This window comes from Oryctolagus cuniculus, chromosome X (assembly GCF_964237555.1).
Source record: "Oryctolagus cuniculus chromosome X, mOryCun1.1, whole genome shotgun sequence".
NCBI lineage: Eukaryota > Metazoa > Chordata > Mammalia > Lagomorpha > Leporidae > Oryctolagus > Oryctolagus cuniculus.
The window spans coordinates 65570807-65598085 of NC_091453.1; the positions used below are offsets into that span (position 1 = coordinate 65570807).

Below are 27279 nucleotides of genomic sequence, written 5' to 3' on the forward strand. Positions count from 1 at the left end.
TGCAATAAATGCTTTTTATTGTATGCTCATTTCAATGAGTAACATTTAGAAATAATAATCCCACGTAACAGTGACAATCTTATTTTACAGCGTGTACATCATTTACAGCCACATAACACACAACTTTAGCTGATTTTCCAAATTTAATATTCTGAAGTTAAGAAAGATAAAAAATTTATTCTTCAGAAACTGATTCTTATCTGGTGCAAAAACAGAAAAGTGAACATTATCTGAAACACAAAGCCACAATATATAGCATGAATTAAAAATACATTTAAAGTATGTTGAACAGCTGAATGTAAACATGAAGCAACTAAAACTTAAAAGTACACATCATATGCATTACATTTATGAACAGGATATTCATTAAATTTCCCTAAACCAGCTTTTAATATTAAGCGCCATTTTGATTTGCAGCATGCTAACACAAAGCGTTGTTAAAGGGATGCATATTTTAAATTTATACACTGTAAACTGAATATCCACCTCCAAACTCTATTGGCAGCATACTGTTCTGTTAAATACTGCATAAATACTGCCTCATTGAAAATGCATGTTAATAATATGATATATAGATTTTAAAAATCAAATTTTCAATAATGGCATAAAATTGCACCTTTAAACATTAGAGCAAGTAAGACTAGAACAATCCTACCTGCTAAGACTGTCCTACAAAAAAACCTCTAAACATTATAATATTTAAGAAAACTGTGTTCTCTCAATTTAATCTTTAGATTAATAAGAAATATAGTGCTAATTTTGTTTGCAACACTAACGTTGCAGCCATTTTAGAAAGCCACATTTGACTCAAATATATTTTTGTCATATATGCGGTACTGAACAGTTACCTTGAAAATCAGAAAAAAAGGAATTTCAATCTTTAGACTTAACCTTAGAATTCAGCACAGAATGCGGTATTTTTAAACATTCTATCCTCTCATAAAATATTAGCAGCTCTGAAATTCTTTTCTAAATTGTACTGAATTCATCAAACCTATTTCCAGTGAAATTTCTGCTAATGAATACACAAAACCTTTGCCATTTCTGGAATTAAATTTCCAGGTACAATATAAAAGGCTTTATGATTAAGTGACTGATGGATGACTAAATTTTATTTCCCCACCCCATTTCTAAAATTGCATAAACGTGAGGCTTGCTTGCTATAGCAAAGCATTGCTGAACTCTTCAATTACATACTCTCTTTTCAGAACCATTTGTCTCTAATAGGATCAGCCAAATAAACTACTTGTCTTTGCTTTTCCCCTCCGTAGGTTAATTATGCATATAATACTATTAATAGACACTTAAGTTTTTCTGCAACCATTCTATGGTGCTTGTTAAATTCTTTAAGTAAATTTCAAAGGGCTGTAACATTCCCCGTCAATTCAAATATTTTAAGATCTTTAGTACAAAGAATGTAAAGTTATGGTTTAATATCAAGATTTGAAACCAGATGAAAGCGTGAGATTTTCTTCCCAAATAGCATCTTGTATTTTCTAAATAACCTTTTTTCTTTATATTGATCTTACTGTATAAGAATGTCCTTGTGGTGCCGCATAATATGCTGATTTTTTTCTGATGGTCTTCGGAATCCCTTCTTGCAGAATTCACACCTGTGTGGATAGTCTTTTGTGTGTATTGATATCACATGTCGTTTAAAGCCAGAGGCATCTGTAGTGCTGTATTCACAATACTCACATTGGTAAATCTTTCTTCCAGTATGGGTCTTCATATGCTTTTTCAGCTCATTTTGTTGTCTGAACCCTCTCTTGCACCTTTTACACTTCAATGACTGATCCTTAGTATGAACTGAAAGGATATGACCACTAAGGATAAATGGATCTGAGGTTTTAAAGTCACAGTGCCTACACTGATGAATCTTCCTACCCTTATGGATATCACTATGCTTTTTGAGCTCAGAAGGACGATGGAAACCTTTATCACAGACCTCACATTTATGAGGAAAATCCTTGGTATGGACAGATATGATGTGCCGCTTAAGGTCACTTGAGTTGGTGCTCTTATGGTCACAATGAGGACACTGGTGAGTCTTATGTCCTTGAAACAAATCTAGATGGCGTTGAAGCTCTCTCTCATCACCAAATGCTTGGGGACAATGCTCACATTTATATGGTAAATTGCTACCATGCTTAGATTTAATGTGAGTTTTCAGATTTGATTGATCTGCACACCTGAAGACACAATACTGACACTGATATGGCTTCTCACCAGTATGGGTTCTCATATGTTTCTTGAGTTCAGAAGGATGTCGAAAACCCTTCCCGCACTCAACACAAACATGAGGAAAATTCTTGCTGTGAACAGCCAGCAAATGCCTGTTCAACAGTCCTTGTTCTGCAGTTTCATAGTCACAGTATTTGCACTTGTGCAACTTCGGCTCCTTGTCTCTTAAGATAAGTTTATTTGAACTCAGTGGACTGGCCTCTCTGTATCTTCGTGTGTATTCTGTGAATTCATGGGTTTTGTCAACTTTGTTTATAAGCTTATGGCTTTCTAAGTGGTTATGGAAACTCACTTTCTTGTTAGTTGTAAAGTCACAATCTGTACACTGATATTTTTTTCTCATCAAATGATCAGGATGATTCTTCATGTGTCTTTTTAAGAATCCCCTGGATTTAAACTTTTTTGTGCAAATATGGCAAGGGTATACTGTCAAGGGCTGTCCATCAGGACCTATTATAACAGCTAGATAAATAAAAAAGAGAGAAAGTTGAGACATTTGGTCAGACTGAAAAAATTTCATAACAAAGATGTCAAAGTCAGCAGACATACACTATGTGAAAACTATACTAGGATGCAGTGTATCAAAAGAAATTGATAAAATAATTCACTAAAAATTAATGAGTAGCACTGTACTACAGACTACTCACCTGCTAAAATGCTTATATCACATGCATTTTGAAAACCAAAGAACTCTTTATTGTTAAGCCAACCTAAAAATCCTCAGTAAAATCATGTTTTAAATAAGGAGCAAACAGACATTGTTTTAGTAGGTATCTGCCACACGTTGTAAAAATGATAATTACTTGTATCATATACAACTAGGTACATATGGTATATGACTACCGTATAGACACTGACTGTTTTTCCCTTGGTTAAAGAACAACGCTTCTACACGTTAAATCATTATGATATTAAAGAAATATTTTACCTGTTTGCCACTGTCTGGTTTCTCCCCTTTTCCTCTTCTTGGCTTTTTGCTTAAGTACTTTATTTGCATTAATGCTCTCACAAATTTGAAGGTACTGTGCTGTTGTACTATTTCTGTTTTCTAATGTTGAGTCCAAAGTATTTCCTGGGAAAAATATTGATGTACAGTTAAACTACCTATGTTTATTTTTTTTTCATTTTGTTAAAATGAACCACTACAGATTACCAAGTAAATTTCACAATGTATACCCATCTTCTCATTCTGTTTTTTAATCTTCTCATAGATGTATACAGGCAAATATTTCGAATAGTGTGTCACATAAAAATAATTTTAAAATATCTCAATTTAATCACCCTAAAAGAATAAACTAATAAGATGAATATAGTGAAAGAAACTGAATTTTATGACACTATACAAAATCTTGGCATCAGAACAATTTCTCACCATTAAAAAAAAGGCTAACAAAGTTAATGGGATTTAGCAGGAAATGTACATGTATCAGTGAACCAATAGTCATGGTAACTATGTCCAATGCATAAAAAACAGGTCAGATCTTTTCTGTACATGTTTTAGAATAATGTACTTAATGTAAAGAGCATTAAGTAAATATTAAGATTGAAGTTAAGGGTTAAATAAATGTTGCAGACAATTTTCCACAATTTTAGTTGGATGAGTACTTATACAATAGTTAATAAAGTCTTAGAACTAACAAACCTGCTGCGGAGTTATATGTTTAAATATGTAGACATAACACTGTCAATTTAGCTTCTATGTTGTGACATATGCCTCTCAATTTCTCTGAAAACTACATTTATGTTAAGAGTCAAATACTTCCCAAGTATAGAAACAGAACAATCCAACACTGTAATGTAAGATAAAATCTCCTTGCTTAAGAAAGAAAAAAGATCAACCATAGAATAACACTATACAGAGTACATTAAAATTAAGAACAAATCAAGTGACACATGAGTTTATTTAACAGTTATATATAATATACTGGTTACCACAGAAATTAACAGTTAGACCTGAAGAAAGATATTTGGAGGTGGTCAATATTCTGTATAGTTTTTCTTTGCTGTCCAAATAATTGTTTTTTTTGACAGGCAGAGTGGACAGTGAGAGAGAGAGAGAGAAAGGTCTTCTTTTGCCATTGGTTCACCCTCCAAAGGCCGCCGCAGCTGGTGCGCTGCAGCCGGCGCACCACGCTGATCCGATGGCAGGAGCCAGGTACTTCTCCCGGTCTCCCATGCGGGTGCAGGGCCCAAGCACTTGGGCCATCCTCCACTGCACTCCCTGGCCACAGCAGATAGCTGGCCTGGAAGAGGGGCAACCGGGACAGAATCTGGCGCCCCGACCGGGACTAGAGCCCGGTGTGCCGGCGCCGCAAGGCGGAGGATTAGCCTAGTGAGCCGCGGCGCCGGCTCAAATAATTTCTATTTTACATTTTTTATAGCAATCTTTTTATGACCCGTGTGATAAGCTGCTTGACAATTGCAGGGTACTCTAAAACAAACTGCATTCACAGATTAACACACATGTTAATATATAAATTAATCAATTCCCATAGAGGTAAACTTCTATGTAACTAGATTAGTTAGATGAGGCAAGTAAGAGTCCAATGATGTGTCTATAGACACAAACTAATCTAATTACTCTTCACTTACCAAGAAGTACACAAAGCCAGATATTTAACTGGCATCTCATATACAAGGATACCTCAAAACAGCTGTGTATAAAATTGAATTGAAAGATAAGATTATTTTAGTGCAAAAAAGTTTCGAAATCCATGAATACAACAATGCTCTCTCACCTGATGCTTGACAATCTTCATACCTTCGGGAAACTCTTCTTTCATCTCCTAAAAACAAAAGACTAATTAAAAGCTTATATGCTGAGTATAACGATTACTAGCATATCTCATTTTAATCTATAAAAATTTGCTTTGTCCATCATTCCTTGGATTAAAAAAAAACTCATTCCTCTACCACAGATTAGATCATTTTTATGCTGAAAATAAGGGATGCTGTCAGCATCCTTGAAATTGCTAATATCTAGAATGGCTTCACTTTTTAAATGGAAACTGGATAGCTATTTCTATACAGCACCTCCAGCACTGAAGCTGCTCAGTAAATGACTGCTGAATGAATGGACCTCTGAGAAAACCATGTTTAGGTAAATTAATGTATCTGAACACGAAAATTTGTCAGAGTTCACCTGGACTGTCTTTTACAATTACATAAGAATGAGATAAAACAGAAAAAAAAAATAACTTGATAAATGTACCTTCTGTTACACCCTTTATAAAAGAGCACACATGAATTTATTTTTTCAAAGCCTCAAAATCTTATTATCTGTGGTGTTAGTAAGTTTCTGCAAAAGGGGAAGGACTGATTTTCAACAATGTTAGAAAAATAAAGTGTTTTATGGCACTCACTTATACAGTTAAGAATTTAAATAGATCCTACTTTTAAGCAAAGTTTATTTTATTTATTTTTATAGAAAACTTTTATTTAATAATATAAATTTCAAAAGTACAATGTTGGGGTTATAGTGGTTCTTCCCCCCATAACCACCCTCCCACCTGCAAGCCATCCCAACTCCTACTCCCTCTCCCATCCCATTCTTCGTTAAGATTACTTTTTAATTATCTTTATAAACAGAAGATCAACTCTATACTAAGTGAAGATTTCAACAGTTTGTACCCATACAGACACACAAAGTATTAAAGTACTGTTTGAAGACTAGTTTTACCGTTAATTCTCATAGTACAACACATTAAGGACAGAGGTCCTACATGGGGAGCAAGTGCACAGTGACTCCTGTTGTTGATTTAACAATTGACAACTCATATATGACGTCAGCAATCACCCGAGGCTCTTGTCATGAGCTGCCAAGGCTATGGAAGCCTCTTGAGTTCACAAACTCCAACCTTATTTAGACAATACGATAGTCAAAGTGGAAGTTCTCTCCTCCCTTCAGAGAAAGGTAACTCCTTCTTTAATGGCCCCTTCTTTCCACCAGGATCTCACTCACAGAGATCTTTCATTTAGGTCATTTTTTTCCAGTGTTTTGGCTTTCCATGCTTGAAATGATCTCATGGGCTTTTTAGCCAGATCTGAATGCCTTAAGGGCTGATTCTGAGGCCAGAGTGCTGTTTAGGGCATTTGCCATTCTATGAGTCTGCTGCGTATCCTGCTTCCCAATGTTGGATCATTCTCTCCATTTTAATTCTATCAATCACTATTAGCAGACACTGGTCTTATTTATGTGATCTCTTTGACACTTAATCTTATCTTTATGATCAATTATAAACTTAAACTGATCACTTTAACTAGCAAGATGGCACTGGTACCTGCCAACTTAATGGGATTTGGAGTCCCATGACAAGTTTTTAGCTTTACCCTTAGGGGTAAGTCCGAGGGAGCATGTGCCGAACTGTACATCTCCTCTCTCTCTTATTCCCACTCTATTTTTAACAGGGATCAATTTTCAATGGGATTTAAACACCTAAGAATACAAGGTTTATTTTAAATAATATATGCGTTAGAAAAACCGTGTGAAGTATCTAGAAATGAATCAGTCCACTGCAGAATATTTTAGCTCATTAGCCAAATCATGTAGGCATTAGCACAGTACATTTAATGGCCTAAAGACTGATTAAACTCTTATGTGATGCACCTATTGGTGAAAAATGTCAGTGTCCTACCATATGACACAACCCAGACAACAGGGACAACTATTTTATTAAAGTAAGAGTCCTCGAGCTGAATCTCAGGGGAAAAAGTTCCTTCTACTTCCCCTACAAAAACTTCATCTGCTATTTCAGCACAACATAATTGAAGAAATAACTGCTTATTTATAACCATAGTTATATAATAAATGGGTAAAAAATCTGAACAATTTAAATTTTTCAGATTTCAAGATTATAGTTTGACAAATTTATAAATTTAATTTAAACTTTTTTTTGGCACTTTAAGAATTTAGCGCTACTAGGAGACAATCCTTTACCAAAATTCTTATTCTCCTCTCAGAATCAAGTGTTATGAAAATATATTTTTTAAATATTTATTTATTCATTTGATAGGCAGAGTTACAGAGAGGCAGGGGCAGAGTGAGAGAGAGAAGTCTTCCATCCACTGGTTCACTCCCAGATGTCCACAATGGCCAGAGCTGTGCTGATCCGAAGCTTCTGGGTCTCCCACGTGGGTGCAGGGGCCCAAACACTTGGGCCATCTTCCACTGCTTTCCCAGGTCATAGCAGAGAGCTGGATCAGAAGTGGAGCAGGTGGAACTCAAACCAGCACCCTTATGGAATGCCGGCACTGGCTTCACCCACTACGCCACAGTGCCAGCCCCAAAATATTTTTAATTATATAAACCACATAGGAGCTGGCACAGCAAGTTAAACCATTGCCTGCAGTGCCAGTATCACATATGGATGCCAGTTCGAGTCCCAGCTGCTCTATTCCTATCCAGCTCCCTGCTAATGCACCTGGGAAAGTAGCAGAAGATGGCCCCAAAGCCTTGGACTCCTGAACCCATGTGGGAGACCCAGATGAAGTTCCTTGCTTTTGCCTGGCCCAGCCCTGGCTGATGCAGCCATCTGGGAAGTAACCCAGCAAATGGAAATTCTCTCTCCCTTCCCATCTCTAACTCTGCCCTTCAAATGAATAAGTAAATCTTTTTAAAAAGCCATGTGCATGAAATACATTGACTGATCTTACAGTCCATTGGGCATTACAAATTCATACAAAGGGTTTATTCCAAAAACTTGCCTGTCAGTTTTTATAACTGAAAATGGTTCCCATACACAGTACTAGAATCTTGTCTATGCTATTTCATGTACTATTTTCAGTCTTATACATCTAATAAAAATAGCCAAAATACTATTAAAAAATTAAAGAATATATATGTGTGTATACATATGTGTGTGTGTGTAAAGCTGATGCTCAAGACCATATGGATTCCAAATGTCTGGATTTTATGAGACTACTGAAGAAATAAAGCATTAAGGGAAACTCATCTAAGAAAAACAGTATTGTGGCAAAAAGTATTTAAACCTAGAGAGTCATTTAATATATTTTATATGACACAATCTCTTTACATTTAATGTGTTAAAAAGAAAATTGGCCTGAACTTATGATGTTCCTTCAATTCACATACTGGGATCATGTACTCACTGTAAAAGGAATGTGGGAAAAAAGTGTCCCTCTTCTCCCACATTCCTCTTCATTAACCAGAAACAAACAATGATCGAAGTTTTCCATATTCCAAAGAAATTCTGGCATCAACTAACTTAAGGCTCAATTTCCTACCTCTTCCTTTGTCTCTCCTTACAAATGAATTAAAATAATAATAAAGAATTTACAGAGACCAAATAGAAATTCCTTCATTGAACTGTTTTCCTCTCCATCCAAATCATCTCCACTCATTTTGTTATTTTTCAGCTGTGATAATACTACTCAAGTTTGAGAGTGGTGTTCAGTTCCCCATGGCCTTTAGAGAAGGAAGCAGGTATCTAAGTTCAATGCAGGTAAAGCGCAATATTGTCAATGTGTACAGTAAAATAGAGGCTCTTGACCTTCCAGAATAAAACAAAGTCGTGTTTTTCTCAGCATGGCATGAAGATAAAAAGTAAAACTAGAGAAGAGAGGCATTCCTATAATGAGAGGAGAAAGTAGGCAAAGAGTAAAATGTCTTCATAAGGAAACATGCAGCATGACAGGAAAAGAAACTCCAGAGTTTTGCATTCTGTAGTACTCAGCTCCAAAAAACCTTAAGCAGCAGAGACCATCAACAAGCATAGTAAGTCAAGAGCCTGGCAACTCTGCTTGAAGAATTCTTACACAGATAACCTCTTCGTGACACAAGAGCAACCATTATAGCCCTTCCATTGCTAAAGTCAGAGAGAGGCCAACAGTGCTCATAGCCTGTGGAAAGAACAATGTACAGACAGATGAGTTCATATTCTGCCTTCACCACTCAATACTGGATTTACCTTGGGCAAATTACTCTTCCCGAGGGAAATTTATCCCTTTCATTAAACAAGCCTAATGCTGCCTATCCTCAGAGATGAGTTGTGAGAATTACATGATAATATATATGTAACATATCCAAAAACATACATAAAGTAGGTACTCATTAATTCTCTATGTATCTGTGAGCTCTACTGAAATTAGAAACTCATACATTTTAATTTGTTGGTTTAAATAATACATGTATGAATGAATGGTCAAAACAACCCTTCCAAGTTATTTACAGCAAAGGATCAAGCTTACTTTATTGAACTTTGGTCCTATATAATGCTTTTATCTCTGAGGTTGCATTTTATTTTTTAAGAATGCATAATAGCTATTGACATGTCACTATAGCGCCTTTTTTCTTACTGATATCATCTTCTTCTTGAGAAGAATCTTTAACTGCCATGTAAACCATCTTCTCCCGCTGCATGCGGCTCTGGTCAAGCACTCCAGCAACAGAATGTCCACTGGTATATTCACTTTCTGTGACAATTTCTGTTCCACCTTAAAAATTAAAACATTTAAAAATAGAGACATCCCATAGACTAACACCCCACATTAATGAGTGTATATAAGAAATGTTTTACTTAGAAAAATATTAATTCCAAAATAAATTTCAAAGCACCAAGAATATTTTCATAAAAATACACTGTACGTTTGCAGTTGTAATGACAAATAACAACTGCTAGCACTTACATCACACACTTTTATGCCAAGCACTATATAAATATTTTGCGCATATTATTCATTTAAGGCAGTTATTCTTATTATGAAATTTTAAAATTTTACTTAAGTTATACAAGTTTCAGGTATTTCATATATACAGACTTAGGAACACAGCGATTTTTTTGTTAATAAGTGAGAAAACAGAGCCAGATGGAGGTAACTCATTGAAGGTCACTTAGCTACGTGGTAGAAATACGACTGAATCCCAAGCTGAGTGACTCTAGAATCGGCACTTAAGTATCCTAATTTCTTACTCTAAACTAAATCTTCTTCAACTCATTTGTTTTTGTATTTTCAGCTGTAATATTCTACTTATGTTTAAACCTAAGAATGATATATTTTGCGTTCCTGCTTTATATCATATACAATTTTTTAAAATATACAATCCTCAAGAAAAACTATTAAAAAAAATCTGTGCTTTGAGGATAATTTTTGACTAGCCCACAGAAAAGGTAAGAAAAGAAACTTAATTTCTATTATAGCAATAAATTAAAATTAGCCTTTGTACCAATTTCGACATCATCTTCAGCTTCTGCTTTAAATATATACACTTTTATTACTTCTGAACCAAATCCATCTTCTTTAACATCTTCTTGTGAACCATCACTGCCGATTTTTAATGGCGTGTTCCCCATATGTTCTAGTTTCTCTCCAACATCATCCACTATAAAATATAAAGTAGGAACTATTTCAGTCAAAAAGGATCATTGATATTTAGTGTATTTATTTAAGTACAAAAGAAATAAGAAAATAATGTCAACCACCTACTAACTTTATTCACATAATAATTTAGTATGTAGTCAGTGCCTTTTCATGAAAAGTATTATACAAGATCAGATACTGCATGATAACTGTTAAATTAAAAAAAAAACCTATGCACAGATTCCAATGTAAATACTTAATAACCAAATAAGCTTAATTAAAATGGCTTGGGAAAAATTATATAATCTTCCATCACTCTGAGCATTTTCAGTTAAATACTAACCCCAAAATTAGTAACAAAAAAACCTAAGAAATAATAAAATACACGTTGCTCATAAAATAAGCTCACGTAAACAACAGTATCCACGTTATAAAGCAGTTGTTCCTAAACCCAATTAACATATGTGATCTAACATTTAAAAAATGAGGGAACACAGAGAACAAAATGATATTATAAAAAGGCCTACTCATAAATTATAAAAATAAAACTTCAGTATATACTGTAATTTCTACTGAATCAATGAAAAACAAATTCAAATCAGAAATTTTTAGATTTCTGTATTTAGCAATGTATGCTTTATTTCAAAATCACAAAGAAAATATCTAAATGCATACTTTTACCTCTTTTTCCTTATCAAAAATCTGATGCCTCATTAAATAGGGAAAAATCATAAATAAAGGTAAAGCAACAATATTATTACTTACATTTTAAGTATACATACAAAATATTCTTTACATTCTTTAAGGATAGTATTTAGTTTCACATAAATACTATGCATTAACTCTGTAATGAATATTAATAAGTGTTGTCTTTTTTTTTTTTTTTTTTGACAGGCAGAGTGGACAGTGAGAGAGAGAGACAGAGAGAAAGGTCTTCCGTTTGCCGTTGGTTCACCCACCAATGGCCACCGCAGCCAGTGCGCTGTGGCCGGCGCACCGCGCTGATCTGAAGGCAGGAGCCAGGTGCTTCTCCTGGTCTCCCACTGCACTCCCTGGCCACAGCAGAGAGTTGGCCTGGAAGAGGGGCAACCGGGACAGAATCCGGTGCCCTGACCGGGACTAGAACCCGGTGTGCCGGCGCCTCAAGGTGGAGGATTAGCCTATTGAGCCGCAGCGCCGGCCAATAAGTGTTGTCTTATGGTCATGAATTATATTCAAACACTATATTCCCCCTAAATATTATATTCCCCCTAAATATTATGCCTTTTTTTAATCTCAGTGCTATTCCTATAAAACTGAAATGAAATCTAATTTGAAATTCTCCTAATATCATATATATATATATATATATATATCACAGTACCATACATAAAAACATGAAATGACCAAGCATCTGGGTACACATAACAATTCTATAAAGAATAAAGTAGTTGGGGCCAGTGCTGTGGCATAGTGGGTTAAGCTGCTGCCTGCAGTACCAGCATCCCATATGGGCACTGGTTCTAGTCCTGGCTGCTCCGCTTCCAATCCAGCTCTCTGCTATGGGCTGGGATAGCAGTAGAAGATGGCCCAATTCCTTGGGCCCCTGCACCCATGTGGGAGACCCAGAGGAAACTCCTGGCTCCTGGCTTCAGATCGGCCCAGCTCCAGCTGTTGCGGCCAATTGGGGAGTGAACCAGAGGGTGGGAAGACCTCTCTCTCTCTCTCTGCCTCACCTTCTCTCTCTGTGTAACTCTGACTTTCAAATACATAAATAAATATTAAAAAAGAATAAAGTAGTACCAAAAATTTACTCTTACTAAATTTTCAGGAAGATCTAAATGGGTCAAAGTCTAGATCTCTCCCTATTTCACTTTCAAATTTGATACAACTTCAAAGATAATCTTTTGGGATTTCAAAATGATAGAAAACAATACATTTCAGAAATTCTTTTTACAGTGAAAAGGTACTTTAACTTTGTGCTCAAATAGAAATTATTTTATGCTATTTAAGAATTTGAACATTTTTATGGTCTATGAAAGGACACAAATGATCAAAATAAACTAAAAATTTCATACCATCTTAATATTTAATTCTGTTATTACATTGTTGGGAACTTTTTTGGTCAAGGGGACAAATTAAAGAATAAGAGATGATGACGTATCTGATACTACTTTTTAAATAGCTTCTCTTGCAAAATGTATTGAATAAAATGAGGTTAAAGAAAAATTAAGAGAGAAGTTTTCTGAAAAAAAAAGTACTTTTGAATTCTTGTAACTAAAGATACAGGATATACAAAAATCTTAAAAAGTGTCTAAAACATCAATTTCTTCTGTTGTAATAACTTACAATAAATTATTGAAACAATAAAAATACTCTCATTTGAGAAATACTGCCTTATTATACACAAATGAGCAGTTTCCTCTAGGACAAGCTTAATTAAAGCTGTAATTCATAAATTAAAACTCATAAAATTAAATACATATTTTCTCACACCAAAATATATGCCACAATTTTAGCTTTGAGTATTGAAATTATCGTTGCTACTCTCTCTGATTCCATTTTCTGCTATTCTGATGCCATTACTACTTTTCCTTAACATATATATTTTATTCCAATTTTCTACTTAGATTCATCAGAGTAAGCAATTTTGAAATGTACTAACCATTCCGTATTGTCCTGTTTAAGCTCTATCTTTAGTTCATAGAAGAGGAAAATTTATTAAAGATGCTGAAGTGCAATTTTAAGAGGTAAACCATTAACTTAACCAAGATTTATTCTATATTTATATTTACTTGTTACATATGTATAATTATTTGTTACATAAAGAACAGTTAAAGAATAGGCAATCAACTGACTATACAAATAAATCCTTAAAACACTTAATGGAGATAATATTCAACACTTGATCTTAGCCAAAAGGCCAAGAAGCGATGATAATATTCAAAATAGCTAAAATTCAAGGTTAATGTTTTTGCTTCCTTTAAGGAATGCTATAATCAAGCTTTGCACTGTTCTCAACCCAGCAATAAGCAGGTAATAAAATACCAACCACAGAATTCTCTTGGCACTAAATATAATATAACAAAGTGAGGTGTATTGTTTGCTAACATAGCAACTTTGTTAACATTCAACAAATTTTTATAACCCACTGGCACAATTTGATTAAAATTCCATTTTAGCAAAGTATACAATGTGGCTTTCCTTTTTAAAGCTAAGTAGGCTTTTTATTTTACCCCCTTTAAAAATGTTTACTTATTTGAGAGGCAGAAACAGAGGGTACTCTTATCCATTGGTTCACTCCCCAAATGCCCACATTAGCCAACGTTGGGCAAAGCAGAAACTAAGAGCCTGGAACTTAATCCAGGTCTCCCAGGTAGTTGGCAAGAACCCAACTACTTAAGCAATCACCGCTGCCTTCTAGGGTCTATATTAGCAGGATGCTGGAGATAGGAGCCAAAGCCAGGTATCAAATCAAAGTATTCTGATAAAGGAACAGGGTCATCTTAAGTCCACAGTATCTTAACCAAACTAGACTAAATGACTGTCCATATTTTACCCCTTTTGTGCATATCAAAATTTTATGGCTGGTATGACATAACTATATACTATGCTGATGTAGCACAGAGATGGGATCAGGCAATGTGCAAAGACTCAGTATTTTACAAAGTACAGAAAAAAATAGATAAATTTCAAAGGTGTACCATTACCAGGAAAACCAAAAGAACTAAAAACATATGCCCACACCAAAACTTGTACATGAATAGTCACAGCAGCATTATTCATAATAGCCCAAAAGTGGAAACAACCCATATGTCCATTAACTGATGAATGGCTAGACAAAATGTAGTATATATCCACATGATAGAATATTACTCAGTAATAAAAAAGGAATGAAGTATTAATATGTGCTATGACATAAACGATGCTTGAAAATATATGTGCAAGAAGAGAGATACAAAAAGCTACGTATTATATAATGCTATTTATATGGAATGTCCAGGACAGCAAGGATATCTACAGACAGAAACTGGATTAAGTAGTAGTCTGAAGGTGGCTGGAGTTGGGAGTTAACTGCCAATGGTTATAGGGTTTACTTTTTGGGGCCATGAAAAAATTATAAAATTGACTGTTATGATTCTACAATTCCATGAATGTATTATAAATCATGAATCTGCACTTTATTTGGGTTAATTGTATGGTCTATCAGTTATATTGAAATAAGGCAGCAATATTTTAAAATTTTTACAAACTGTTAACTTTTCTCTCATCTCTGAAATTGGTGTGGTTTGCATAACTCTAGCGAGATATTTTGCTTTATACAAAATTATGCACCAAAAGAAATAAGAATTGATTTTTTAAGTAAAAAGTCTTTTAAACACACTATATCAGTTCATTATATGGGAATGTCTCTACCCTAGCAAAGCTTTTCTTAAAGGAAACAATCACCCACAAAATCTTTCATATGGGTATTAGGTATTTTTTAAAAAACACATTCAGCATACCTCTAAGACAGATACAATTATCCTACATTAATTTCCATGTTACTCAGCACAAGTGGAAGAGCCTACTCATCTGCTAAAATAAAGAATTTGGGAGGTTTGGCTTGAATGTGGATTAAACTCAGAAGAACCTCTGACACTGAGAGAACATAAACTTCCTACCCTCTGAAACTCAGCTACCTAATGAGGTTTCCTTGAAAGATTATTTAGGATTTCAGGAATAATGCAAAGGTTTAAGTCCTCAACTTAATGTCTTAAATTTTTTTAAAAAATCTCTATTTTGGGAAAAAACAATTAACATTTAGATATTTCAAAGCAATTTATTATCCAACTCCTAGAAGTTAATGGCCAACAGAAACCAAGAGGTAATGAAAATGAAATTAAGATTAAGGAAGAGATGAAGAGAAAATAGAATAGAATTAATCAAAATAATAAAAACAGTGAGTCTTGAGCATAACAACTATTATAAAGAAGCTGGATGACATAATAATGAACAGTATAAAAATAATTTCTGTGTATATGTATATATTTTGATAATAAAAATAAAGTTTTAAAGGAATTCCTAAAAATTGTTGCATTTCCCCTAGTGACTAAGGACATAATTAATCCCCATCCTAAATTCACCATAAAATGACCTTGCAGTTGTTCTAATATTAGACTAAAAGGATATTCCTTTAAATTTAGTCTAATTGTATTCGGACAAAAGTCCTTGCATTTGACACATGTGGTAATAATCAAGATTCTAACTTAAAATATTCCAGATGTGTTTTTTAAAACCTTTTGCAGAATCAAATCATAGACGATAACATAAAATGTAACTATTCATGATAAATAAGTCTAAAATATAGACCACTTTATCACATTTAATTTAATGAATATCCTTTGTATAGTATAATGAATTTTAGTACAGTGACTATCAACTTTTGCCACATGATTTTATATGATAAGCATAGTTTTTTAAATGACAAGATATAAAAATAGAGTTGCTTCAGAAATACACATCTATTTAAGAATAGGTAGTAATATTTGCACAGTCTTTTAGTGGCTTAAATCATTCTATTAAAATCAATGTAAATGTTTACTTTGAAAAATAACTGTAGAGGGAAAAGTTAACACACTACAAAATATTTACAAATTAATCTCATTTGTCTTTTCATTTTAAATTCAGTGACACACATGTAATATTTAGTCACTTTACATACATATAAGTACATACAAACACTCCACCTGGTGATATACTTCTCAATCTACCATATTTATATTTTTAAAAGAAAAGAATAAAAACCTTCTCAAGAAAAGTTGTCTTTATCCAATTTTACTACTTTTCATGTGATCCTTTCCAATTTAAAAAATAAATTTCTTCCTCCTTAAGCTCCATCAGTAACTTATGAGATTTTCATTATCATTGTTTTTATGGCAAACCCATCACTTAAAATGAGAACAAAATATTTCTATCTTCCTCCTTCAGATAGAAAGCTTTAAGGATCTTGCAAAGCAATCTAAAATAAATGTTATAGTTTTGCATAGAATAAATGTACACATATTTAGAACAGAATATAAACACAGAGCTTTATGACATGATCTATGCTTATGCTTTAATTTTCAACTATTTTAACTCAAAACATGAAAAAATACATATTATGCATTGATATCTAAATAACTCCAGTGCCTGCCATATTAAAAAAAAGCCATGGTGACATAAAATAAAATTTCCATTTTGAAATGTATATATTTATCATCAAAATTTTATATCAGTTAATGTTCTTGTTAAACCTAACAAATCTCTCTATGCTAAGACACTAATAAATTGTAGTATTTTACCTTATTGGCAGTATGAATTCTTACAGGGTAAATTAAAAACATGAATAAACTCAAAAAATATCAATACAGCTTTGAACAAACTTATTTTTCAAAGATGCTCCCCATGAGAGTCATTATTAATATCTCTCATCCCAGAAAGCTTTTCCAGATTATATAATTTCCTGAAAAATTGTGGCCTTTATGTTTCACTTACAAGATATCATTAAGTAGTCCTCAGAAGTGCTCTTGACATCATCATCATCATCATCCTCAGTTTTTATCGTCACTGTAGAACCAGGAACACCACCAGCAGCCTGAATCACAGTTTCTGTATCTGAATTAGTTACAAGAACTTCCTCTGATACCATTGTGGGAGAGTCAACTCCTGAAACACAATCTTGGACCACATGTTCTAAATGTCCATCAGGACCTGTAACAAGGTCAGCCACAAAAACCTGCTCAGGTACCCTAACTGTTTCAGTAATCAGCTCAGAAGTCAAAATATGATCACCATCATCTTCCTCTAAATCTTCTTCAATAGCAACATCTGCTTCTAGCACAGCTTCAGGAACAATCACACCTTCTGTTACCACATCAGTCTCTGTGATGATATCGGGCCCATGGACAACTTCAGCTGCAAGGCCATGATCAAGAGTTATCCCATCATCTGTGACAACATCGGAAACTAACACAGCTTCAGGAACTGAAACAACAATATGGTCTCCATCGATATGTGCAGTGCCAGCCATTCCAGCCACTATAATACAAACAATTATCCAAAAAAGGTAAAGTTATTTTATTAATCAAAAATAATATTTTAATATATCAAATGCTTTAACATATTCTTTAAATGTTGAACGATCCCAGCTAATCCTCCACCTGTGCTCTTTTTCAAAGTTATGTGCACTATTTTAGGTTCTGTATATTTTTATTTAAATTTCAGAATCACCTTGAAAATTTCTACCAAAAAAAATCTGATACAATTTTGACTGGTATTCTGTTGACCCTACAGTCATTTTGGAAATTAGGCAATTTCTTATGAAACTAAATATTTACTTACCATACAACCAAACAATTGTACTCTAGAGCACTTTTCCCCAGAAAAATGCAAGCAATATACTTATACAATACTACATATTCACAACAGTTCATAGTAGCTACTACTCATGTAGTAACAAACTGTAAACAACCCAAATGCTCTTCATCAGGTGAATGGTTGGTTAAAGTAACTCTGCTGGCACACCCTTACCATGGAATACTGCTTAGTAATAAAAAGGAACAAGCTGCTGATACACTAAATAGCCTGAATGAATCTCCAGAAAATTATGCTGAGTGAAAATGTCAATCACCTAATGTTATGATAATTTATCACATGTAAGTGGGATGATTTATGTAACTCTCTGAAAGTGATAAAACTACAGAGTTGGAGAATAGATTAGTTCTTCCAACGGTAGGACAAATATGAAAAAAAACAGAAATTGCATATATGTTATGATGGAACAGTTCTGTGATCTCCACTGTGGTGATGTCTACATGAATCTACATGTGTGATTAAACTGCAGAGAATTACAAACACACAGACACATGCATCCATGTAAAAATGATGAGAACTGTATGAGACCTTCAGTCTAATTAACAGTAATGCACCAAGTTTTGACATTGTACTACAGTTACATAAGATGGCAGCACTGGAGAAAGAAGAGAAAAAGTACAAGGAACTCTATATATTACTTTTTCTTACTTCCTGTGAAATTATTATAATTTCAAAAAATTAAAGTCAAAATCAAAATAAAAGGACACACAAACATAAATATGCTAAATTGAGTTGATAAAATATTGTTATAAAATATGGATTATGTACATGAAAATCCCTGAACTTGTTTAACTTACAAGAATTAATACATCCAAAGGTAGAAAGAAGTTTTCAATACATGATTTTGGGGAAAAAAATCCTACTCATTCTAAAATGTGATTTGATTTGATAATAGTAAATCTATAGCAAGAACAACGCTTGAATGTTTTTCTTGAGCAGCATGGTAAACATTAATTCCCACCCACCTGGTAGATATTGCATGAGAATTTATACCTTTATATGGAATTCAGTTCTGCCATCCTCATGTGGTACAACAAACAAAAGAGTTTATGGACCTGGTTATGAAAATCATCTACATGAAATAATCCAGTACAAGTCCTTCTTCATCTAATGATCACTTTCTATAAAGTAGTACCTAAAAAATCAGGTCACCTGGCTATACAGTATTCACTATTTTTAACCAATTCATTATGGAAGTTAGTTAACAAATCAGCATGGAGACCAGTGGATACCATATGTACTCTAATCCATCACAGAATAAGGTTAAGGAAAGCTGACCTTTCAACAGAGTTCTTATTATTGTCTTCCTTTTAAAACCTTTCCAAATTCTTCCAGCCATTCTCAAATTCCCAACTAAATCATCAAATTATCCCAAAAGAACACAGCCATAATTCTGAAATTCTGATAGAAAAAGGATATAATACAAGTTCTACTTAATCACTTATCATTCCACTGGCCATTTCAGAAATAAGGACGAGTTAGAGGTTCAAATTTAGCTTAAAACCAGACGGGAAATGTGGTAAAAATTATTAACCTTCAGTTCATAGTACTGGAATTCTACATATACATTTCATAAAAAAATCTTTTGACAAATTAGAGATTTAAAATGCAGGAAATTTTATTTACATTAGAGCATGGCTGAAGGTTAGTCTGGTTCCTGAAAGTAGACCACAGGGAAGAATGGGAAGAATAATGCTGCTGCAGATCTGGGTTCAGATTAACATGGTTGGGTGGATTCTAAGAAAATGGAATAAATGCTTTTAAATTACCTAGCCTCTAGTAGTAATTTAAAGATCAAAGTAAGCCATATCTGAATCAAAATAAACCCAAACAAGCTTGTTTACATGGAACCAAGTGATTGCAAGGATACTAGACCAAGAATTGATGACTCCACCACAGGGTACTTGCAAATTACTCAGTAAAATATCTAAGATGTCTCAGATTTTTTTTCTCTTTCTTCTCATCAATTTATTTGTTAAATTCCACTGAATTTCTAAGCAATCTCATTTATTTAGGTCTACACTAGTTATATTTATTGAACACTATTTATGCATCAAGCAACCTGTTGATAGTTTTGTAATTATAATCTCATTTAATCCTCAGAACAGATATGTTATTATCTTCATTTTAAGCATAAAGGAAGCATGTTATGGAGAGGTTAAATATGCTTGCCCAAGGTCCAAGCTCAGAATTGAACTCATTATTTGACTCCAGGCTGATTTTCTTTTACTTGTGCAGGAAGATAGAGTTTATTTAAACTGGAGATTATTTTTAAAAAGATGTATATTATTAATAAATGAAGTACTACCAGAGGACTAGTTTAAGGTAAAAAGTAAAAAAAAAAAAAATCTATCTATCCCTCTATCCCTTTCACTCATTTAAACTTTAAAACATTCAGTAAGCAGCACTAAATGGCATTCAAATTTTACCTTACTAGCTTAGAATGTTTAAAAAATCTTTTAAAAAGTGTAAAATCAATTAGATACCCAGATTAACAATTCGAAACAAGTCTTCCATTTCAAACATTAACCAATTTACTAAAGTCTCATTTTACTAAAGTTATTTCATTAAATGTGAATACCTGAAACTTCACCAGAGTAATAACATAACATTTGCTGGGTCTGTCTTAGACCACTATCTGAGGCTGTTTTGTTATTGAAGTCCCAAAGCTCCATAGACTTTTTACAGCATTTCAATATTAAGCAACTATCAAATTCAACGGTACATGCTCCAAGTACAACCACTATACTGAGACACTAGGAAAGTTATTACATAAAACGCAAAGTTGTAAATTTTAAAATATCAAATATCCTTTAACCAACGGAAAAGGAAGACCTTTCTCTCTCTCTCTCTCTCTCTCACTGTCCATCTGCCTGTCAAAAAAAAATCCTTTAAAAACAATTAATTTAATAAAATAACAATTAATTTAATAAAATCTACATTAAATTAATGTTGCAGATTCTCTATATAGGTAATCATCCCATACTCCAAGCTACGAACCTTATAAAATTTATAGAGATCCTGTGCCACATAGGGAACTTATTTAGCTAGTTTTAACTGTGTATACTAAATTCTGTTTTATAAATACTCATATTGATAATTTATGAGATTGCAAATATCCAAATGTTGCTGATAATAGACACAAAGAAGGTATCTAATTTCTAATGAAATTTTAGAATTTGCAGTTTAACAGATGAATTAAATATAAATAAGCCCATAAGGGGTTGTTTTAGAAGAAATATAAAGTACCAGGACTATTAAAAATAGTTTTATAATCCAAATGCCCATCAACTGATGAAAGGCTAAACAAAATGTGGTTTACCAATACAACAGAATATCACTTGGTAGTAAAATACAATGAAGATACATGTGAAAACATCGATTACACTTGAAGTCATTCTAAGTGAAAGAAGCCAAACACAAAGACCATATATTGTATGATGCCATTTATACGAAATGTTCAGAATAGGTAAATCCATAGAGAGATTGGTGGTTGTATAAGGCTCTTGGGAGAAGGAGAGGATGGAGAATGCTCGTAAGAAAGGTTTTTTAGTATGATAAAATGTTCTAAAGTTATGTAATGGTGATGGTTTTACAATTCTGTGAATATACTAAAAGCCACTAAATTGCATACTTTAAAATGAGTTAATAATATGTTATATGAATTATACCTCCATAAAAATAAAGAAAAAAATACTTGTGTGTGTATATATACATATATTTCAATATGCATGCTCTATTTCCCTAGCGGTTTAAAGGAAATAATGTATTAGATGTAAGTAATAAAGGCTCAATTAAATCTCAAGTTATTGAGGAAGAACAATGGAAAGGAAGGTAAGAAGAATTTCTAGTAAATATCAACCACCACCAATCAGGTAATTTTTCACCCTTTGAAAGGAATCAGACATTACTTGCTAACAGGCAATTTCTTCAGGAGTGAAAGGAGTTCTGGAACTTTACCAAATGCTACTGAGTAGGGAATATTTTGTATTAAAAGGAGAAAATACTATATTACTTCCATTTTTAAAATATCTTATTTTAAAAGGTAAAAAATACAAACGAAATTTCAACCAAAATTTATTTATCATACTAATATTAAAGAGTTCCAGTATTCTAAAAAATATTAACTCACTAGAAAATAATTCAGACACCTGTAATCTTTTTACTCTTCAGCCCTACTTTCTTTCCTCTAGAATTTATTGCTGTAGCTTTTCTCTATCCTGAGTCATTTTTAAATCATCTATAATAAATAAAATTCACTTATCATGTAGAAGAGTAAGTTCATGATTATTTTCTATTTCATCAATTAACTAGTCATCTCAATCCTTTCATTCATAATCTTATCACAATCGTGATCTCTCCAACTTTATTCATCAAAAATGTCAAAGATTTATAGAACTGGAGAGGACTTTAAACGCTGCATATTTAAACCCTCTCATTATAAAAGCAAATTCAGTAATTTACCCAAGTTTACACAGCTAGTTAACAGCACTGTCGAGACTAGAATGCAGTTATTCTGATTCTCATTACTGTGTGCTTTACAAGAAGGAACCAAATGACATATTCAGCCATATTCTCTAACAGCATAGTAGCATTTTCTTAATTGAGTGAAGTATCATTACTTGTAGTTCCCCGTTATAAATTTCAACTTTAAACACTCCATATCATCTCATTTCCTGTTTACTTTTTATCCCAATTTACGATTTGTCTTCTCTGCTCTCACTCAGTTCTTATCTTCAATTCTTAGGATCATCTTGTTTCCTGTTTACTTTTTGTCCCAATGTACTATTTTTCGTCTCTGCTCTCACTCAGCTCTTATCTCCAATTCCTATGATCCTACCCGCATGCCTCTATATTTCAGATTCCACTATCTCTTGTAAAATTCAAACAGACCCTGCCCAAATTTATCTTAGTTGCCTGTCTAAAGAATGATCACATCTTCCACAGAATGACTATTATTAAGAGATTCCTGAAAAACATTGTCAGTAAAATAGGGAGTCTTTAAAAGAAAAAGAAAGAAAAATGTATGCTGTTCATAACTTTCTCAGGAAATAACAACAGAACATAATTAATCATCAACTGCATGATTTTGCCTATATCACTGTTTAATGAGCATCTAACTTATTTGAATTAATGGAAGCACTTCCTTTTCCAGTTTTATTAACAGCATAACATATTTCAGAAAGCCATTTTAACATTCCCTACATTTGATAACTGATTTATACCATCAAAATACCATATAACTTGATAGTTATTTACCCTAATTATTTTTCATTTACAGTACCATATTACCACTTTATTTCAAGTTTCCTTACCTCAACCTTCCCACAAATTATATTTGAAGTAGACACTGACACATAGACTTACTGTAAGAGAGTAAGCTCTACAAATGTATTTTCCTAGTAAAAGAATTATTTTTCTTTATAATTCTCCCCTTCCTTAATTTATGTTTGATTTTTAGTAATTTCTTGCATTAAGAAAACAATGCAACAAAGAAAATGCTTTACCAAAATCCTGCATAATCATGGTATGGGCCATTCTAGGTTCTGATGTGTGCAATCCAAGACTTCCACCACCTGAATCCATACTTAGCAAAGTTCATTCACAAATACCTGTAAAAGAAATGGTATTTAAAACAGTTTAAATACATTTAGGCCAAAATCAGTCGTTTTAAGAAAAAAAAAGCAATTAAAAATATGCCTCTCAACCAGGTGTGCAAAGCTCATTACAAAAGAAAATAAAACAAATGAACAAAAACCTTGAAAGATGTTTATGTGACGACCATAAATAAAAGAAGTGCCAGGTAAAAGTAAACCAAAGATAATGGAGAATAAGGTACAGTAAGGGTGATGAGCCATAGGAAAGTGAGAGAAGCAAGCAAAAGAACAAAACTGCAGCATTAAGGTTCCCGTTAAAATATAGGTTATAAAAGAAGAAAAATAACAAAATGACAACAAACAATAGTTGGGATATTTATACATTACTAGAGAACTCAGATGTCTAGTATTAGTGAATTTCATCCAGTGGCTCTCATCCATTTCTTCCAGACCCAGATCAGCCCTGCAGCGGAGCTCTGCAGATAAACTTGTATTCACCTCTGGCTCCCGGGGTTCTACTTATAATGTAAAATGTTCTATCCCAGTTTCCCTGGAGTTCTTTGAACCAGTAAGGACTTCTGGCCTCACTCTACTACATTCTCTTGTCTCACAGTTTTGAGGACTCATGAAACATGACTGCTACCTAAATATGGTAAAGATAAGATCAATCACATACAAACATTTAGAAAATCGTTTCTTTCAACTTATCGTTAACTTGTAATTGCACAACTGACTAAGTGATTAATAAAAATCATGCTAGCCTCATCCTGGTTTTGAAAACAAGGGCTCAACCTATTTTATTTCGTATGATTTATCTCCTATTTAAGACCATTAAATAACACAGAACATAAAGTTTGATGCTGTCACTCAATGTACTCCTTATAATAATATATCTGCATTTCTCCTTCAAACATAAGCTTCTAAGTACAACAATCAAAAACCACAGTCAATTTTATAAGGCATTTGTCTCAATTCCCCTATAGAGTTTTTAATATATTAGGCCATACTGCACAGAAGATGAGGTTATATCCTTAACAAAAGTTTTAGAAAGCTGCCATGTAAAACAAAATGTATTCTTAAGTATAGGGGAGTCCATAGGTTTATCTTCTTTTTTTTTCTCTTGTCTTAAAGTTCTGTAGGTATACCAGAGGCAGGAGAGTCTCACAGGTAACCCATATCAACATTACAGCAGTTGGTGACATTTCTATGTATAAAAAGATTTAGACAAAATTATCTATAACTGACCAAAATTACGAATGTTTTAGAAATTCTTAACTGTATTTTATATTTTTGCAAATGCCATGTTGTTTTATGCCTTGTTGTTACGCAAAATGAGGTCAAGAGGCCAAAAGAGTTCACAATAAATTACCTGCATTTTCACACGGATAAAATTAAAAGGCTATAAAGCCTTATTTTTAACATTTAAAACAGAGTTATATTTGGACTTGAGTAATTTCTTTCTTACTCACACAACCAAGAGAACAATTACAATCATCTTAATGTGGCTTAAAAATTTTATTCTAATTGTTAAATAAGATAAGACATATTAAGTAATTTGTTAATCACCTTTATATGAGTGTCTTGAAGAAACTGTAGATTTTCTTAGATACTGCAAAGTAAAACCCGCAATTTCTTTTTATTTTTCCTCTGAACTATGTTATTTTCTTTGGGAAAACGTTCTCTTTACCTATTATGAGAATATGTTCAAAATTAGATATTTTCAAACATTTTAAACCCAATCTCTTACACATTTTAAAAATGTTCCTTTATGCTTGAAGTTGCAGGGTGAGACTGTGAAGGGCTCATTTGCTGAAATCTGCGTTAATCTAAAAAGCAACCAAAGGGATTATTACAACAGAAACGACTACCTACTATCACACAAGTAACGTCGTGACACTTAGAATTGGACGACTTGATCAAAACAAAAATCTTCTTGAAGGCACATTTTAAAAATCACTACCAGTACCTTATCTTGGAAAGTGAAAGAGAACCGAGGGCAAGCCTTATCCTTGCCAAATCCATACAGAAAAATCTGCACCAGCACTCAATGAAGTGTAAAAATTACAACAACATAGTGCAACTATTATGGGAAGTGCCATACTGTGTGAATACCAAACAAACAAACCAGAACACCTTTTTCACATAGCGGAAGTTTCAATAAGATCAATAATAAATGAGGTCTGAGATCGGCAGCATGTTAAGTGTTCAATAACCAATAAATGCCAAGGCTTCTCAATCTTCTCGAGAGTGTCCATCACATCGTTCCTGAATGGAGGTAACCCACCAAGTACGCTTCAAGTAAACATCTTGCCATCAACGGGTAGGAGAGCAGAAATCACACACACACACACACACACGCACACGCACACACACACACACAAAAGCACATTTTACTCTCATCTGGCTCTCCCAAGCATAGCTCACTCAGAACCCCGCTGCTCTGTGATGTCAATAGGGTGAAGCTCAGAAGAGAAACGCTAAGGCGACGGAGCGAGAGAATGCGAAAGTAGTATTCGCAGAGATAGGAGACAAAGGAGCCCTGGCAAGGAGCAGTATTGCAGCTTTGGACGCAGCCCTCTTCCCCCATAAGTCTCCCTTTCCCACGACCATGCCAAGTTTCAATCCTGTCGAGCAGAACACACACACGTGCCCTCCCAGACATGACCCATCTGACTGGATCTTCAATCGAACAACAGAAGCTTCGCGGTGGAAAGGAAGCGCCTGGCGAGCCGAGAACACCCTTTCCCCTCCTCCTTCCTCACACTTGGTGCAGCGGTCGCCACCGCTGCTACCCACGCCGCGCTGCCCAGCCCCTCCGCCTCCTCCCGCTCCCGCTGACCCGCTGCATGGAGACGGCTGGGAACCAAAATGGTGGTGTTTCAGCGGAGGCGACAGTTGCAGCACACGGCGCCCCCCACCCCCCCTCCCGGGCTCTGACGGCTCCACAGCCCCGAAAATGCCCGATCGGTGCCACTTGCTTGCAAACGCCGCCATCCCTCGCGCATTCCAAAGGTTGCCATTAGCGGCGAGCGGGCTGGCAAGCGGGCAAACGGGCAAGCGGGCGGGCGGGCGGGCGAGAGAGCGAGCGAGCGGGCGGGGGCGGGGAACGGGGGTGGGGACGAGGCAGTTGGGGGCGCGAGCGAAAGAAGACTGGGGGGGTGGGGGGTTGCCAAGAGAAAATGCCAGGGGGACGCCGCATTCTTCACTTCACCGTTTTGTTTTCCGCCATTTTCCCGTCACCCTAAACCACCGACGGCCTCAACGACGGCTCTAGTTCCGCGGGGCTCCGGTCTAAGGGAAGAAGAGGCTGGTTGAGGGCAAACCCTCACTTCCCCCAATCCCTCCAGCCCGCGGCTACGACGGAAAGGGAAAACTGTCCGCCCGAGGGGAAAGGAAAGGTTAGGGACTAGACGCCACTTCCATTGTTCCTTTCGCCCTCCACTACATACGGGGTGTGAGCCTCTCCACCCCTCGCAGGAGACACTGAGCGCTGCGAACCCAAGTCCCTCTAGTCTAGTTTCTCCTCAGGAGTCCTCCTACCTGCCGCCGCCGCCGCCGCTGCCGCCTCCGCCGCCGCCGCCAGTTGGACTGTGACCGCGCTCTGGATTGCTGTGGGGGGCGGCAGCTGTGGAACCGTGAGGTCCTCACATTCGGGTTTCCGAGGTTCCGCAGCCCGAGCCAATCACAAGCTACTCTGCGTCTGGGAGGCGCGCCGCCTCGTTCTCCTTTATATCGCCGCTGACATGCT

The 27279-nt window shown here is 34.8% G+C and overlaps 1 protein-coding gene across 9 annotated transcripts; it reads right to left on the reverse strand.

Moving 5' to 3' along the window:
• ZNF711 (zinc finger protein 711) lies at positions 1-27279 on the reverse strand. 9 transcript variants are annotated; one of them, XM_008272988.4, is made up of 11 exons: positions 27072-27276; positions 26743-26822; positions 25098-25218; positions 23919-24174; positions 23442-23546; positions 17056-17598; positions 10427-10582; positions 9559-9696; positions 4983-5030; positions 3173-3316; positions 1-2706 (listed from the first exon to the last, which is right to left on the reverse strand). In XM_008272988.4, exons 5-11 carry the CDS (start codon positions 23518-23520, stop codon positions 1526-1528), a joined length of 2289 nt encoding a protein of 762 aa, XP_008271210.2. In that variant the 5' UTR covers positions 23521-23546; positions 23919-24174; positions 25098-25218; positions 26743-26822; positions 27072-27276; the 3' UTR covers positions 1-1525. The 9 variants fall into 9 exon arrangements, with proteins under 9 accessions (XP_008271210.2, XP_069922672.1, XP_008271212.2 ...); XM_070066571.1 differs by adding an exon at positions 6879-7004 and having other exon boundaries at positions 23442-24174; positions 25098-26822; positions 27072-27279; XM_008272990.4 differs by lacking the exon at positions 23919-24174.